General features: G+C 41.3%; 1 protein-coding gene across 1 annotated transcript in view; it reads right to left on the bottom strand.

The window, feature by feature from the left end:
• Nucleotides 1-12670, bottom strand: part of insrb (insulin receptor b) — a 72662-nt gene extending 59992 nt beyond the window's left edge. The window contains exon 1 of the mRNA XM_080472689.1: nucleotides 11727-12670. Coding sequence (XP_080328815.1) covers nucleotides 11727-11820 — 94 coding nt within the window. The 5' untranslated portion in view covers nucleotides 11821-12670. The remainder of the gene's footprint in view (nucleotides 1-11726) is intronic.
• Between the last annotated feature and the right edge of the window lie 6116 nt (nucleotides 12671-18786).

The following is an 18786-nucleotide window of genomic DNA, read 5'->3' as shown; positions in this document are numbered from 1 at the left end:
AGCTCAGTGTTGCACCCACAGACGTGGTGCCTCCCTTCATTATTGAAGCACAAGCATGTGATGAATGTGCAGAAATGCTCACCTTTGAACACCAGGTTCACCGTGACCTGATATCATTACACAGGAAGCAGCAGCACTGGGAACATCATCAATAAACACATAGAGCTTGAGTTTTGATTTGTACAAATCTCATGTTTCCATGTTTTTTCAAAACCCCTTCATAGATTCTCAGTGGCTGCCTCGCTCTCTTCTGTTGATTTTTCCATACAGGATATCCATGAGCATGCCAGGCATTTCTTGGAGGGGGGTGCTGACGTCATGTCAAACGCTCATAAGGCCCCCCAGTCAACAAATCACTCACTGTTACCGAGCCTCTGACAGACAGGTCCCTGGAGTAGAGGGTCTGTGGCCACAGCGGTATTGTAAAATGACTTCCATTCATTACGCTGTCATTTAACAGCGAGCCATAATTCAATATGGGCCCCCTTTAACTGTAACAGAATTAGGTACGCTTGGTGCAGGTCCATAAACAGGGTACAAGTGATTCATCTCTGTGTACCTTTTAACAATGCCTTGGCATCAGTCTCTCCTGTGTGTTTCTCCCTAATGGATCCCGCAATATTAGCTCGGCCACAATGGGACACACTTTTCACTCCACTAAATCGTTACGTGTCTGTTTTCTTCAAGGTGAATGACACCTAATAGTGAGCTGGACATTGTTAAAGCAGCAGAGGGCCCACGATGCAGACATACATACATGTTTACAACTATCTAGTGACATTAAGTAAAGCTGGGTCCAACCTGGATGAGTCAAAGCTTACAGTTTTCCTATAACTCATGTTGGTGGACGTGATAAAGGTAGATGGGCCCGAAATAATAAAAATAGACGCATACAGGAGTACTATAGACATCACAATGGGGGACTTGTATTCCTGAAAATTGGAAAGCATATGATAAATACCCAAATGATAAGAATTTTATAATAAATTGGACATTAGTCGAGGGGAGGTTTCGACATTCACATGCAGTGCAATAGTGAGCTTTCAAGAAGGAAAAAGTTGATGTAGCAAGACAAACAATCTTAATTAACATGAAAGATAAATTACCTCAAGAGAGCAAAAAGCTGAAAGATGACAGGTCAAATTCCTCACGTTGGTAAGGTGAGTGTATGATTACTAATCAAGTAATTGGTATTTGGGTTATAACTTGCAATTTGTCCATTCCTTTTCATACCAATTTAGCATCTTAATCATCAACATATAATCAGCATGATTCAAATTTTAAATGAAGGTTTCACAGCAGTCAGAAGTACTGACCCATATAGTATACGCTTTAAAATTCTTACAATTAGATCAGTTACAAATGTGAATTTTGTCATCTGTATAAAAACTATCAAAAATAAATAGAGAACACAGATTGTGGAAATAAATGTATAGGTGATGTAGGGAATGAATATATTTAAAAAAAACAAGTCAAATTCTCTTCTTTTCAATTGGTTACTACTTCCGTTAACTTCTGAACAAGATTTAATCTTGAAAAGATCTCCACGCTCAGATGGTTGATTGATGCTGTGCAGATCTGTGAAGGCTGAACTGATTAATTGTAAATGTTTTCTAGATTTAACAAACACTGAATTATATGTGTACACTGCACTATGCATGAGTGGATTCAAAAGTATGGTAAATTTGTGTCTGTCATGGATAAAAGAACAAGCTTTCAACTCAAACAGTTAATAACAGTCACTGGTTCATTGTGAAAACAACAACTCTGGTTTGATGACAACAGACTGGACAGAGTTGGTTTGACAAAACTGAGGGATCCCTTCTCCAAATGCTATCATTGGTGCTTAAATAGAAAAGTGTGGTTTCCATGGACACAAGAATGATTGTTTAGTTTGTTTATTAAACCTAAGTTTGAGTTTATTAAATGTTCCTTTAAATCTAGTGGATGCATCAATATATCAAGGATTATCATCTCGGAAGAAGATCGTTTACCACTGTGACGCTGACTTCACCTGCATGCACGGTCAGATGGAGAAAGGACTGTAAAGTGTGTTGAAGGGGACCAATGAGCAGCAATTCATCTTAAAATAGTGTTTGTGTATTCACCGTCCAACAAAGTTCAGTTTATTATCGATCCGTTCATGTTCTATCCTACTTTTATCAGGAGCCCTGCAGTCAATTAACTAACGGCAAAGGCAGGATGCAACTGGACCGGGTCTCAAATCCATAGCTATGTCATGAGGGACTCATTTGTTTGGTACCCAGGGCTATAGGCTTTTCTGAGAGCCTGCCGTCTAAACACGGGGCACGTTTACTCTGGTTTGCCCTACATGGCATTTGTAGGCAGGAGACTTTTTAAGGGCTACGCCGATGCGTGTTTTCTGATTCATTTTGTTTTGGCACATGTGGTATACGTTGATGATATAAGAAGTCCATTATAAGGTACTGTTATGGCTGAGATTTACACACATGACAAGCTGGTGCACAATACCTGTGGGTGTCCAAATAGCAACTATTTGCCATGAAAAATGAATGAGCTGTTTGCATTTCCCATTGGATGTCAAACTACAAGTCACTCAAATAACCTGTTAATGTAGGTGTTATCTGAAAGTACAGCAGCACAGCTGTAGTGGACTTTTACCAGGGTGACAGGGAGTTCAATAGATCACTCCAACTTACACAGTCTGATTGGAAAAAGGTCTCGATGATTATTATTGTTATTATTAACAACAACAATAATAACAATAATAACAAAGATAATTAGGTTGGATTATTACTTGGACTGTTATACTGAGGTGTGCTACATATCTAATTTCATAGTTTCTTGCATAATATAAAAACAAAGTCCTTAGCCTACTGGGTAAACAGCAATATGTCACATGGATCACTAGGGATCATCAAATTGTATTAAATATACTTTTTTTTTTTTTTAAACAGCCGTTTTTTTTCACAGTACCAAATAAATAAAAAGGTAAAAGTCAAGTCTCCACCACGTTTTAATGCCATTTAGTGTGAGTAGCTTGTTTAGCAGAAGCAGCCACAAACGCTCACCCTGTATAACCAAGAGGCATTTGAGGACAGTTCTAACCGTCGGTCATCTGTGTTTCATAAAACCTCTAAGCCCAGTATACAATGATTGTAGTTAAGTGCGTAAAACAGAGAGAAACGGACTGTGTGTCTAAAGATATGCTTCTGGTTGTGGTTTACGTCTAAAAAAACAAAAAACAAACAGGAATTCAACAGTAACAGCGCTACATCTGAATAAGTACTACGAGTCAAGAGAGGAACTATTAGAGCAGTGTCGTCTCTCTGTCATGTTTTTTTTCTTTAATTGGTAAAGGAGAATAAACATTAATCTCCTCACAGAGAGCAAATTTTAATAAACACTGAATATCAGTAATTGCAAAATGTATATCTGCTGAAAACTTGCTTATTTTAAAGTACCCTTCATTGCATCAACTTAAATATCATTATCTTGAAAAAAGCAAAAAAATATATTACTTCAGGACGATATTGCTGACTTATGTTGGCTCCTTACCCGAAGGCTGAAACATAAGCCAGAGACGCATCATCGATGGCAGGAAGTTTCTACTCAGGCTGTTTTAACAATGCAACTATAGATGATGTTAGGTTAAGAGTAAAATACACGGAGGCTAGAAGTGACTTCAGACGAGAAGTCGTAGGGAGATCATTGTCGCCTGCCGCTAGCGCGGCTACTGCTGTCACCATAGAAACGCGCCTCAGCCTCGCCTCATCAGAACAAAACCAGAGTGCCCCCACCCCTCCACCCCAGTCCGGCGCGCACACAATCACCAAAGGCACATGGCACATACAGGCTCATAAAAGGACATACAAACAAATAGACACAGACAGATGCAGCGCGGCAAACTAAACATAATAAGCGAGGGCCATGTGACTGGGTGCTGTTGTCCACCATGTGCAGGTGTACATGCTAAGCATTACTTAGGCCCAGCTGGAGCAAGCAGGCTTAATAAGAGAGGAGAAAACAACATCGAGGGGGAGACAGAGGTGTCAAATGGATGGCGTTCACACGTTTAAGAGGTTTGAAAGAGGAGGATTTCCCACACCATAGAGTGGGATTAGCAGGTGTGTGTGTGTGTGTGTGTGTGTGTGTGTGTGTGTGTGTGTGTGTGTGTGTGTGTGTGTGTGTGTGTGTGTGTGTGTGTGTGTGTGTGTGTGTGTGTGTGTGTGTGTGTGTGTGTGTGTGTGTGAGACAGGTCCGCAGGCTGTGCGCATCTGCAGTGAGAAAGAAAAACAAATCACTGGATGACAGTGAACCCTCTTACCCCTGAACATACAAGAAAAAGAAGGGAGGGAGGGTTGGAGGAGGAATGCAGGGTAGATACTGAGAAAGTGGAAAGACGGATCAAGAAATACAGCAACGAAATTAAGAGTTTCAAGAAATGGATACAGGAGGGATAAAGAGGGTAACCGTTTAGCTTTTAAGTTTAAAGTTAAGTTTTAAAGATAAAATATAATGCCACCTCTCACATTCATTGTGTAAACAAAGGTTAATAAGTCTGATAAGATAGAACGACTAACTTGTATATGTGCAATGCCAGCCTGTGTTTTATGGTATAATTAACTGAGAGTCATTGGGCTGTGTGTCAACTGGTTACTTCTCAATCATATGACTGTCCTCAAAATAAATTTAAGCCATCAGGTTCACACACTCATGCACGCAGTGCTCTGACGTACTCAGACATATGATACAGACACAAAGAGGGTACGTAACTCCTGCACTATGTTCCACAAATAGTGTTTCGCAAAAAATGTGGGTGTCCCATGTGACTTCCCCTTACAATACAGGCAGTGAACTTCATATAAATTGGAAGCTCAATTTTTTTTTATTGAATGAATCACACTTACTATATGCTTGCTGAAACTGCAGAATACATCCAAGTTTAAAATGTAATTTGTACTTAAGCAGTTTAAAATGAGACCTGACAAATGAAACCGAAGTCAGTAAGTCTTGATAACATAACTGGCACATTCAGGCAGTTTTTGGATTATACATGCACATTTTATTACATATTATAGATATATAGCTGCATTTTCAAAGAACACCATGTGTTTGTAGAGCACTGCACATGCGTACATTGAATTAAGATCGCTGCAGGATTGTTCGAGCTTCGGCCAGGTCTTTTTAGCAGCCTTGTTACATTAAAGCTGGAAAACTTGCAAGCTTTTTGTTCACTTTAACATTTATGCAATCAACCAGTAAGGTGGGGGTGGAGGGGGAGTACAAGAGGCAGTTCTTTGAAACCGCAAGAGCGTCCCTCAGATTTCAGATTTGCTACACTAATGAGTAGAAGTAATGTCCAGAGTCACAAATAATGCAAACGCCTGAGTTTAATGTTCCAAACCCAAAACTGAAGCGACAACAGTCAAATGTTTTCTGGTTTTATAAGATAAACCTTTCCATACTTCACAGTTGTAGTGTATGTAGTTGTGTATGAAATAAAAGTGAACAACAAACTTCACAACAGACAGTCATGTACAATGACATCAAATCAAATACTACCTTCAAATACTGTATTCTTCTGATATGCCATCAGTGTCTGATCCAGGTTTCAAAGAGACCTAGTTATCCTAAAGTTATAAGATTCTTTGAGTTTGCTCAATCAGGGGTTACAGTCACATTAATAACTATGTCATTAAAATAATTTCTCATATATAAGAATGAATGAACAGCCAATGCCAGACAAGTGACATAATTGTCTAAATATTCCTTAATGTCTTCAATCTGATGAACTTATTTATTCAATTTCTTTATTCTGAAAATGTTAAGACTCTTGACAATTACACTCAAACCAAGGGAGCCATCCTTTACCTTCTCCGCTTTGGACAGCATCAGCCCTATTACTCTTTTTTTTTTACTATATTTATTTATTCATTTATTTTTATTCGATTTTATTCTATTGTCTGTCATTGTCCTGCTCAGTTGTAGTTGCCCAATTGCCCCTTGGGGATAAATAAAGTATTTTGATTTTTTGATTTGATTAAAGCAAAAGGAAGCAAAAAGACGTGGACACGGCCTCAGACGATTTGTGTTTCTGCCTGCAAAACACCCCCAAAAGATCCCACTGCTGATCCCGGCATTACAGGGCTGGCTCAACTTGGATTTTTCAGTGTGAAGTCACCAATGGTTAAAATAGGGCCGATCCAAACGGCAACAAGGACTATCAAATCAGATTGTTGCAGTATGGCGTAACGGCGCTCTGTGTATGTGTGTGATCCCCGCACCCCCGTCCTAACCCCTCCCAGCTACACCACATTTCTGTGCAGTGAGCACTGGTTTACATAAACAGTCATGGTCCTCTATCTAGGAATGGGAGTCAGAGAGGGCTTTTCCACCGGAAAGAACCAGGTGCTAGTTCGGGACCAGGGACGGTCTTAGCACCAGTACTTTGTCTTTCCACCGCCAAAGCACCGGCCTATCAGTGCAGGCGACAGTGCAGGCGCTACAGAGCTCCTGCACTGTCACACAGTCAGCTGCGTCGGATATATCATTTAGAAGCAGTTTTCCATTGTTGTTTTTCTCGCTTTTCATCATAACATCATTGTAACTAACTTTACTTCCAGGTCTTGCGTTGCGTTATGACCACAGGCGGAGGTCTGTTTTGCGTGTGCGCTCGTTATCATTATTATTTTTCTCTATGGCCACTCCGGGACTCCGGACTAAAGCAAGACGGATGTGAAAAAGAAAACAATGGCGCGACGAGGAGCCCCAATGTTTTCTTGCTCTATAGTCTGCATCCGAGCTGCAGGCCAGACTTGATGGAGCGACCCGAACGAAACCGATGAATACAGTCCGTCTCCTCGTTCCAACCCCTTTACACTTGTGCCAACTTTGCAGATGAGACAATCCTATCAGCAATCAAATGATAAATAACTAATAATAACTCAAAATAACATTATGAAATAGTCGAATTATATGAGATACTGTATTTGTGATATTCCTGTCTTTAAGCCTGAAACTATCAAGAATTAATTAATACAAGGCTTGAATTATTTCAGTATGTGTGTGTTATTTTTTTTAATTAAACTATAAAGAAGACTCCCTTTTTAAATTAAATTATGAGAAAATTGAGTCATATTTTATAGCTGGATCTGGATTAAAAAAATCAACTCTGTTTCTGGAAATGCAGGGCATTAGTTTGCTGATATTTTACAAAGTCATGTTTTCCTCGTTGAACTTCAATTTAAAAAAATAAATAAAAAGAAGCTGGTGTCCTTGTTGCCACTGCCTTCAAACAACATTTCCAGGGATTTAAGGGAGCACCTGAGGCACTGAGCTGATTTATGAACAATCTTTCTCCAGAGCCGCAGTCACTTACCTGGATGCAAAAGTGAAATGCCTTCGGGGGGAGCATGCGGTCAAAAACTCTTATCTAGGTATTTATCTCTCTTTAAATATCAAACACATGCGAAAAAGTATATATTAATAACTTTTTAAAATTGATTATTGGCCATCGCCATTTCCCTTTTAACCATGTAATAAGAAGAGTATTAACATAATGCTTAAGTGTTTAGCAGTCAAATGCAAACATACAAGGAAATGTGCTGTGGAAATGTATTTACTTGACAACCAGTCAAAATGAGCTGAGGAGGTCAGAAGAGCAGGTTGGCTTTTTCATCCATCTCCTGTACCCCTGTTGAGAAGTCTGCTGGGAATATCGACACAAATGCACAAGAGCAAACAACGTGGAAAAAAAAAAGCGTAATGGTAAGTTCGGAGAAGTTAAAAGGGATACTTAGAGAGATAAGAGCAGAGGAGGAAGCACTTAGGAAAGGCACCCAACAGTTAATTTCCTTTAGCGGTACATATCGCCTTCCTGGCCAACACTCAGAGCGCAATACACAGCTGGTGGAGCCTCAGTTCATGACCCCCATTGTCTGCTGCCTCTGAACACGGCCTTCCCAAATATACAATGACAATTTACAATCAGCAGTGGGGCGGTATTGTGAAAGCCACGAGTCTGTGTGTAGCCTATCAAATGTAAAGTACAGGCTGTTCTAATGACAAATACTGAAGTGTACAAGATATACACGCTCAAATTTGTTTTGCATTACGATTAACTTTTTAATAATGTATTCAGTATATTTTAATTGAATTACATTAACATCTCCATGCAAGTGTTCCTTCTTATTTCTGTATTTTTTTAAATATATTAATTATTATTACCCATTGTTCTAATCACATCTAATGTACATTTTCACATTTATTTAACTGGCAACAACTTTCAGGATTTTGCCATCATTCCCCAACTTCACAGAAGTAGAATGAATACATTTGACTGGAAAGAACAACTTGAAGAGCTCTCCTGAGTCTCAAGGAAATAATGGATTGCAATTCTTTATCATCTTTTACAAATCAAAACATTAATCAAATGATTGACATAAGAAGTGACGAGTCTTTTTAACGACCTGATCTCATTTTCTTTAACCCACATTTGATATTTGTGGTGACTTTGATCATAGCCTAGAAAATAAATGATAAACTTTAACACCAAGTCCCCTTCTCTCGTCACCAGCTATCACACAAGTAAGAGATTCAACTGAAGATGGTGAGAACAGGCTCCCGCTTTACTCGGTGCTCGTCGTTGCCTCCACCTCATTTGTTGTTTTATGTATTGAGACAACTCCTAATACCATTTGTCTCTGTGATGAATTGGATGTGTGGCGGGTCAAGGGGCCACTCAGGGCTTGGGGGCTGGTGCTAACAGGCAGCCTAGTCTTGAGCCCATGGCTCCGAGTACACACTGTTCTCATGCGCAGCCACCTCCTCTGGACACACACAGTTGCACACAGATATAGAAAACATACATTGCCCGGACGTGGGCAGGTCAGGAGCTGAGAGATGAGATCCTGCGCACACACACACACACACACACACACACACACACACACACACACACACACACACACACACACACACACACACACACACACACACACACACACACACACACACACACACACACACACACACACACACACACACACACACACACACACACACACACACACACACACACACACGGTGGGCCACTTCAAAGGCATTCCACAACATGCACAGCATTGTAGGAAAATGCCAATGCGCACTTCAATGAAGAGTGCCTGAGTATCCACATGAGCTGCAGCAGAACTCGCACACAAATGGAGATCAACTCGACTCGCCTTGATTTTTATAGCTCCACACGTTTCTCCATCAGCAGAGGTGGTAGAGCAACCGCTCGCCCTGAATAAATGACACCACCTCAAACATTTGCCTCACAGTGTCAGAGCGTGAGCCACATCAGGCAATCAGTGTGACAGAGCTGGTTCAAGAATCGTAAGTGGTGTGGAAAGCATACATAACAATGCATGTACACGACTTCCAGAGCTGTGCTTACAAGTCTGAGAGCCGGGGGGGGGGGGGGGGGGGGGGTCACAGTTGCACAACTTGTTTTTCACAAGTTGGACCAGGAGACACCTCAGCAGTAACTTCAGAAAAATGCTTATTGATAACCACGACAAACAGTCCAGTCACAATCCTATTTTCAATAGTGTGCTTCACAGATAGGAGCAGTACCAGCGTGACATACGTCAATGCTGCTTTATTTTTTTTTCCCCATAACCGAGATGAAAATGCAATGTGAACTCAGAATGAAATATTCTAAGTATTTTGGTTGTTACCCCTGCCCCCACCCTTTTTAGCGTAAACATCCCAAAAGTTCCAAATATGGTCACTTCCCAGCGTACTCTCAAAGCAGGAACAGTCGTGACATGTACCCCACTCCCTGAAAGCAAGAGAATGAAAAAAAAAAAAAAAAAAAGAGGGAAGGGGGGGGGTTCCAGCAGCCCTGTCTCATAAGACCCCCTTTCAGGGGCCTCTGCTCTGTCTGCATACATGACCTGTGTAAAGTAGCAAGATCATTTCCTCTTACCCTGACCACTGGGAGCAATTTTTACGTACTCACCAATCACTATGATTAGTAAATTAAAGACTTAAAAAAAAAGGAATAAAGAACAGATATTAATAAATGCTTTTGAGGCTAATATATTTTCACATTTGAACTGGTCTACCTGTTGACTCTCTGGACTGACTTGGTGTTTGGAACACTGAGTCTACTTGTGCAACACGTCACGTCAAAGAAAAACTATTACAAATTGCAGAAGGATGAATGTAGGCCAGAGGTTAAACCACTGGCAAACATTTTAAAAGTGCTTTAATTGATTTCCGAAGAGTTCATCCGTCATTCTGTTTGCACAATGAGATGCCCATTCTTTTAAAACAAGATAAGACTTAAATGGTCACTTATTATGCAGTCAAATGCTTCATCTGCTGTTCTTCTCAGCCTTACTTTCTGATGATATGTTGAATCAATTTGTGTTTTATCAAAGTTAATGATCGCTCAAATCATGACCAAAGCAAATGCATATATATTTAGGTGCTACAAAAAAAAGACACAGAAATGATCCCAATAAGAGACGATGATCAGGTGATGGTAACTTGTGAAAATGTCCATATATATCTTATGATGTGTGTGAATGGCACTGGGTGTGTTTTTCTGACAGTCTCAACAGCAGCCTGCCATCAACCTACCATGTGTAAAAACAAAAAGACCTCTGCTGTAAATCGTAACACTACTGATATTATTATTAGGAGCAGGGCGATACACAGTTTAAAGAGAGATCATCATCATCCGGTAAAGCACGGTTTGGATAAGGCGGGGTTATTATGTCGTTATAATCAAACTCGTAATTCATTGATAAAAACACCGGCGCGCAGCGCAGAGATCCTCCGGTGAGGAAGACGCCCGGTGCTCTGGAGCCTAGGAGCAATGTAGGCTAATCCACCACTAATGAAGAGACTTCTCAGCGTCGGCGGATAACTTGTTTACATTCAGGCTGCAGCAGCGTGTGTGTGTGTGTGTGTGTGTGTGTGTGTGTGTGTGTGTGTGTGTGTGTGTGTGTGTGTGTGTGTGTGTGTGTGTGTGTGTGTGTGTGTGTGTGTGTGTGTGTGTGTGTGTGTGTGTGTGTGTGTGTGTGTGTGTCGCCATGAGAGGCCTGGCCCGGCTCACACAGGGCCAATCCTGCTGCTCCCAGTTTAGACTCGCTGCAGCAGACCACCCTCCTCCAGTTAAGCGACTAATCTGGCCCTGGGGCTGCCGCATGCAGCACAGGCCGTTCAGACGGCATCTTTAGGAGCCATAGTGCGAGAGGGCGGGAATGGACCCCAATAACACTACGGAGGAATAGCAATTATTACGCGCAGACGCACTCAACCGCTGAAATTACCAGCCCCTTTAATTAGACCAGTGCGAGCGTCTGAGCATGCGCAGCAGTGAAGGCGAGAGTCCCGTGACTTCGATTGTCGTCTTGATAGACAAAATAAAAACATCAACTTTGAACACGCTTCTCTCTCAGCTCATTTCTCTGTATAATATGATTCCATGCGGACTGTGAAGCAAACGCAGTAAAAAACATAAAACAAAATAAAAAATCGTCATAAGTCATAAAACCACTTGCATTACATTCAAACTGTGATAGATGCCGGCATGTGTTTACAATGTTTATCTCACACTTTACTGTCACGCTGGGACACTGTTCTGATCCCACTCAAACTTGAGGTTTAAATTTTAACGTCGAAGGGTTACGGAGCAAGTTGCAAACAAACACACGTTCTGGATTTGATTTCGAAAGGCGAATACTCACTTTCTCCGTTTATTAGTCCACACTGGCAGACGATGCAGGTGCAGATGATAAAAAACACCATTTGTGCTCCCAGCTTTAGCGTCGACTGGCTCATTTTTACAGGGTGAGTGAGGTGTGCGCTCCACTCGAGGCTTCTCCAAAAAAGCAAAACAAAACAACGCCAAGGGAGAAATGTCTCTTCAAAAGCAAATAGTAGAACTGTTAAAACTCAAGGTCCAAATGCTGGTGTGACTCCCACCCTCCCACCCCCCACAGTAAACCGGGGGGTGGTAATAAATGTATGATTATCAGCCCAGTCAAGTTTGTGAGACCTGGAAAAAAAAACGCAGGCCTCTAAATAACGTGATCTTGGGTTCTGGCTACACACGTGCGAGTAAAAACCTTCATTTTCCATAAGTGAAGGCGACAGTCCACGTTCATCTGTTTGACTTTGGTGCTCCGCTGGGTTGAGAAGGGAAAATGATGGTGTTGCTCTTTTAATCACTAATATCCCTCATGCGCAGAGGCTCGTGTGGAGATCCGCGGTGTCGGTCCACCGGTCCCGTGCTCGTGTCTCTGCACCGCGGTGCTGTGGTGAAGGAAGACTCTCTTCCCGCAAACAAAACGGTTTCTTCTGATGTTACAGGTCGGTGTTTTTCCTCCGCCCGGCAGCGTGGCTCTTCTATAGCGCACGCACCAGCCACGGGAGTTGGCTGAGGCTCGTGCCAGTCTCCGTCCAGAAGAGAAGTTCTCCAGTCTCTAATATCAAACCCCCCCCACCGAGTCGTTTGCCGTTATCTTGCAAACATCCTCTATTTAAGGGGCACAGGAGCACATCCCAGGAAACTCCTCGGGGCTGTTACGTGCAGCAAGAACGTGCAGCTTTCCTCACCACGACCTTCCTCTGAACTCCCTCACCCCCGCTGACCACCGCGCCGCAAACGACTCAACAGCCATAAAACGACGAACCGGGAGGGTGGGGAGAAAACTTAGAGGGGAGGGGGGGAGAGACGGGGGGGTACACGCTACTTCTCTCGTGACAGTGTAACATACAAAATATATATATATTATATATCTATAATGTCCGCATTTAACCTGAGCGTCGCCGTGAAGCAGGGTGAGTCTTCAGCGCGTCGCTCCTCGCAGATTAGCGCGAGCTGACGGGAAAAACAGCTAACGTTAGCGAGCTAATCCAAAACAAACGAGGTTTCCGAGTCGGTGGCGGAGCGGCGCGGCGCGGAGCGGGCAAAGAGAAAAAGCGCACATGAAGCGAGGATCCCGTCTCCGCCGCGCGACGCGAAACGAGGTCAACGAACGTGAAAAGGCTTAAAAAGACGGGTCAAGTGTAAAAACTTGGATTCCCGTTCCGTTAGGAGCGCTCTCTCTCTGTCTCTCTCTGTCTCTCTCTCTCTCTCTCTCTCTCCCGCAGGTTCCCCTCTTTCCGTCTCTCTCTCTCTCTCTCTCTCTCTCTCTCTCTCTCTCTCTCCCTCTCTCTTTCTCTCTCTCTCCCTCCGCCAGTAAACAAGTCCTGCTAGTCACCTCAGCTGGGCCACACGTGGTCTGCGGGAAAACACGGAGCTCTCAGCCGCTCCACGAGCCCCGACACCCGGATCCGGACCGTCTGTAGCGCCGCTCTTTGTCAAGGAGTAGGAGGAGGAGGAGGAGCAGCACCGTTTACACACCAAGAGGCTCACTAAAGTGTACAAAATACTATCAAAATACTACAAAATGCTCCCGAAAACACACACTAATCGTTTGATAAAACTCCAATGGAACGGGCTGAGGGAGCAATCTGTCCCTTTCAACCAGCAAAATGTATACTATTATTATTAATGAGTGTTGTTGTTGATTGTGTGCTGATTATTATTAATATTATAATTGTAATTAAAGCCACTTTTTTCTTTCAATTCTCATATTATTATTATTAGCACTGGCATATTATTTCATCGTCTTTTATTCAGATTTTTTTTAAATGTCCGAAATAAAGGTATTCCAAAAACACCAATATTATAGAAAATTAAATCTACTATAAATGGTGCAAATTTAACTCAAAATCCTTCCAGCTATAACAAAGTGTTTCAAAATTCGTTTCAATAAACAAGCCACAACTGGTACAAAGTACTATAGGATCACAGTTTGGGTATGAAACTACTACACAAACAAAATCCCCGAAAACAGACCCAAGGTGACTACAGAAATCCTACAACTACCATGACATTTTCAAAATGGCCACAAAAACAATTCAAAATGTGGTAGGCAATCACAAAAAGATGTGAACCGGGGATATAAAACATTGCAAAATGACCGCAAACAAATGGTCTCTACAAAAAAGGAGGGTCCAAAATGTAAAAAAAATTAAAAACTTCAATCTACTGCAATGAGCTGTAAAATGACCACAATACTGTCTATACTATTAATCCAAAATAACAAAAAAACTGTAAAATTACTATAAAAAGACACAATCACAACAAGCAGACGGACAATGTCCACAGAAAAGATGAAACTTCTTTAAAAGGTACTAGGTGAACACAGAATGGCTTAAAATGTCCGTGGGAAAGGGTAAAATCACCAGAAACAGATGTGAAACTATTACAAGGACACAAAAAACACAAAGTGTAAAACAACAAGAAGTCCAAAATGACCACAAAGAAACTATAACTACTGCAAAGAGATAAGAGTGCCCACAGAGACCAAAAGAAAATTAAACCTCAGCAACATGGCGAGCAATACCCAATAAAAGAAACAAAACACTTAGAAGAAGATCCAAAATGCCAACATACACAAACATTACCAATAAGTGGAAAACATACAACAAAAAATACACAACTTTTAAAAAATTTCTGAGGGCTGGTTGTCTTATATTCTCACCTTAATTTGAAGTTGTGGATAATTATTGTCCCTGATTACATCACTAATGATTTAGTTTCAAAAACTGAAAAATAGCCATTATGAATATTGCCCATCAGCTCAGTCTTAAAAGAAACACCAAGCCTGTTGTAGCCAACACAGGAGAGGCAAAGATGCTAAATATGGAGAAGATGTAATGTGATATTTAATTTGTCTCCTTGCATCAATGATGATTCATCGTCAACTGATTTGAGTGGTCCTTAATACACATTCAGCTTTTATATGCGTGTACATTCATTCACTGACAAGTGGTGCATTCCTGCCTCTTTCCACCCTGGCCTTGAAATGACAGAATATCAAGCGAAACAAAGAGGTTCCTTTCAGATTGTGACATTGAACATTTTTCTAACATTCTACCGATTTTACTGCGGCTTCATAGACCTTCAATCTTCACTGATTTTATTTTAAGTAACGAATTACCCTGCTTAGAGCCCAACTGATAAACAGATCTGCACTTACATGTATACAGTGCTTCTTTCCCTCCACATTATGGTAGGATACAGCCAAGTTTTTGTTTATAACAATTCATCATATATGGTCATCAAGACTCCAAATAAACCCAGCACCCCCATCTGAGGTGGTGACTTTTCGATTTCTAACTTACAAATGCGGTTATTAGTAAAGGGATTTCATTTATAGAGTGTTTTTACCACTGCAGCAGTCTCAAAGTGCTTTATACTTAAAAAAAAAATAAAAATCACCCATTCACTCACACACACAGAGACTGGGTGGCTGCCATGCAAGGTGCTCTGCCTCCATTGGGAGTCATTGTCTCGCACTAATACACAATACGTAACACATCCTCTCCCAACTGAGCCACAGTCTCTCCAATTGGTCGTGAGCATATTTATATTGGTATTAATTGCATATCTATCTCATAGTTTACAATTTGTAACAGTAAGCATAACAAGCTCATTTCAGTCATTTACTTTTAAACCCTGATTTATTTTTTTCTCTTCGATTGGTGAACCTGTGGGCTATATGAAGTCACTCTGTGTCGTCGATCAGTGCAAACATTACACACTTCCGTTTGGCATTGGAAAGCAAGCAGAGTAGTCGCCTGCAGCAAGGGAGGCACCCCTTTTACATTTGCATAACACATATCCTTGACACGTTCCTTATTGGTAGAGTCTAAAAACACACAGAACCTAGAAAGTTTCCCAACTGACATAAAGTACAACACTGAATCTTGCCACTGTTTGTTTTTCTCTTGATCTTGAATTATTATGGCTCACAATGGAACAGAATAGATTATGGCCCGGCAATAACTTCATCACTCAAAGCGTCATGGGGTTCGCCATTAATTGGTCACAAGATGTGATGTGATCTACATGTGTGCGCCAGTTAAACTCACATGCATGTTTCTGGACTGTGCGAGGAAGCAGGAGCACCCAGAGTAAAACCCATACACAGGGAAAACATGAAACTCCACACATTATAATGCTAGACTGCTCACCACCACACCACCATGTGGCCCTGACCTTGAATAATCCCCGCCTTTTTTTTTTTTTTTTTTATAGCTAATTGGAGTCAAGAGTTATCAAACCTGGAGTCCAGTAAATGAGATAAGTATCTAATGAAGACATGGGATATTCTAATATCCTGCAGCAACACACTTTTTTATTTGTCAACACTTATTATTTCGATGTAGATTAGGTTACATTTTATGAGCGACAAATGAACAAATCTAATAAATGTGGAAAAGGGTTCATATACCTTTCCTTGCCACTGTGTAACATAAGGGCTGCAGGTTGTGTGCTTGGATTGCGTACATCTCGCTCCTCTGGACTAAGTGGAGCTCGTGGAGCAGGCTTGTTTTTAATCTGTGGAATGTTGTTACCCAGTGAACAGAGTAAATGAGGTCTTAGTGAGATTAAATGTCACAGGTCTGAGGACTAAAGGTTGTGGAATCTAGTCAAAACAGATCTCTTTGTGGTAGTCACGCTGCCTGACGCCAACGGGAGGCACACACATGCCTCTCCTCCTCTCGTCTCACACTTGTCCCACTTCCTCTCAGGTGCTGCACATAACATCAATTCCTCTCCTTTTCAGAGTGGGAGTAGAGGAGGTTGAGTGAATGGCTATTTATCCTACTAACCTGCCTGGAGTGCTATTATGTGAGTCGACACATGCAGCTCTTGTGCAGCACTACAGTCCGCAGCCCCTGCTTGGCTGTACTACGACTTCATTTCAGTAGATGGCACCAAAAATAGCAGCCAATTCACTTCATCCAAATGTCAAACAGAGGAGCAAAAGGGATATAGTTTGGTGAATCAATAGAATGAAATAGTAAGGGGAGCTCCTCTGTCAAAAAAAGACTGATGTGAATATGGCAGCGTACATATGGAATTGTGAGGTAGCTGTTATTGTTAATGCTATTATTATTATTATTTGCTTATTTAAACAATTGTTCTCTCTACAGTTTCCCTGTGTCCCTATTCTCCTTTGCAAACATGACTATCATGAAGCGGCGTTGCTTGTTAGTATTGCAAAAATATATATATATACATTTCTTATCCGAAGCTTGAGGCAGAGTTGCCATCATTCTGCCTGACGGGTGATACTCCATAATAAAACCGGACAATATGAAGACATGAACCCAAATATCTCCATGTTTTTAAATATACTTTCCTTTCTTTGCCACAGCAGCTTATATCCACAGTGTAAACCTGTCAGCACTGGAACAACAAAAGATAAGCATTTCCTTCCACCAAGGCCTTTTTTCCCCCTTCAGTCTGAGGACAAATTAGAAGTGTAAAGATGTTGAATGTTGTTTTCAGTCAGACGGAACAGTCTCGAAAAAACCAAAATAGAAGTGCCCTAAAGAAGGGAACATACTGAACTCGAAGTTCAGCGTGAAGGCCAGAGCTCTGGAGTAACAGACTGTTCACACTGAGCTGCTTAAAGAGGAAAATGTGGTTATTTAAAAGGATGTGATGTTGTGTTTTTTTATGTATCGAATGTTGAACATTTATTATTGACAACTCTGCATCTGGTAAAAACCTACATTTAACCAGCACTTCTTTAAAATTGTGAACTCTTTTTTAAATACACCCCCTGACCAGCCACGACATTTATCTGACGAATATTAATTATCATCCAAACAGTAGCCTCAAGGCTATTTTCTGGTGCTGAGAGAAATCTTAGAATTAACTCCATTGCACCGAGCACAAGATCATCAGACGTGTGTGCAAATGTGTCTGGAGATGAGGGCTTCAAAATACAGTATACTGTGTAATTTTAATTTAGTCCCCTAAATAGCTCATGTTGGACACGTGAGCAGTCCCAGTGCCTCTACACTGTTAGTCATATACACACATACACTCACACAGCACCAGTGACAGCAGCCATGCAACAGCTTCACCTCTATTGGCAGGAAATGGGGTTCAACGTCTTAGCAAAGAACGCTTGGAAAACAGGCAGGACGAGATCCGGGATTGAACCTTGAAATGGAGAAAAAAAACAAACAGCCACTCTACTGCCTGGGTAGAGCGTTCCCATTCACACAAGTTTCATACAAATTTTATTACAAATTAAAATGGTTTCATTGAGACCCACACTCACTACTTAAATCATCTTCGTCAGCCATTTTTTTGGTTGACCAGGATAGAAAAATGATTGAACATCATCATGACAGGAAAAATGGTTTACGTTTCACGTCATGCCACTTGGGGTTTGGAGACACTGCGGCCTTTAACCACCACAGCTTTGAAATGTGGCTTCAGCAGAGCACACAAACAACCACCTTGCCTGTATTATAGCTTTAGTTATTGTGACAGATTATTGTGTGCAAGAACACAAGTGTCTTTAAATATTGAGCCATCGTGCTCCTCAATGAGCTCCTCACCCGGGGAGCCTTCCTGCGGCTCTTCTGCGCCGTCAGTACTCTAACCATTACTAACTCCATAATAGACTCATGTGCTCCTTCATTCTAATTTTCAAGGTAAACCTGTTTTTTGTTTTGCTGATAAAAAAATTGGGTTCGATTCATGGCAAACATTCCAAGTGACATTGACGTCATCTGAATCTGGTGTTATTGACAGTTTCTTCCTGTTAGAAGGCAGTTTATTTTCTCCATTGTGGATTATTTTTGCCTTTCTGGAAGTTTTTTCCCACCACTTCATCACGGTGTTGCGATGCCTTATTTTTCCAGTTGCCACAGGGCTTGTAAATC

Source organism: Lipophrys pholis (assembly GCF_963383615.2).
Source record: "Lipophrys pholis genome assembly, chromosome: 10".
Lineage (NCBI taxonomy): Eukaryota > Metazoa > Chordata > Actinopteri > Blenniiformes > Blenniidae > Lipophrys > Lipophrys pholis.
Note: the sequence above shows the minus strand (reverse complement) of the source record. Positions and strands in the feature narration are given on the sequence as shown.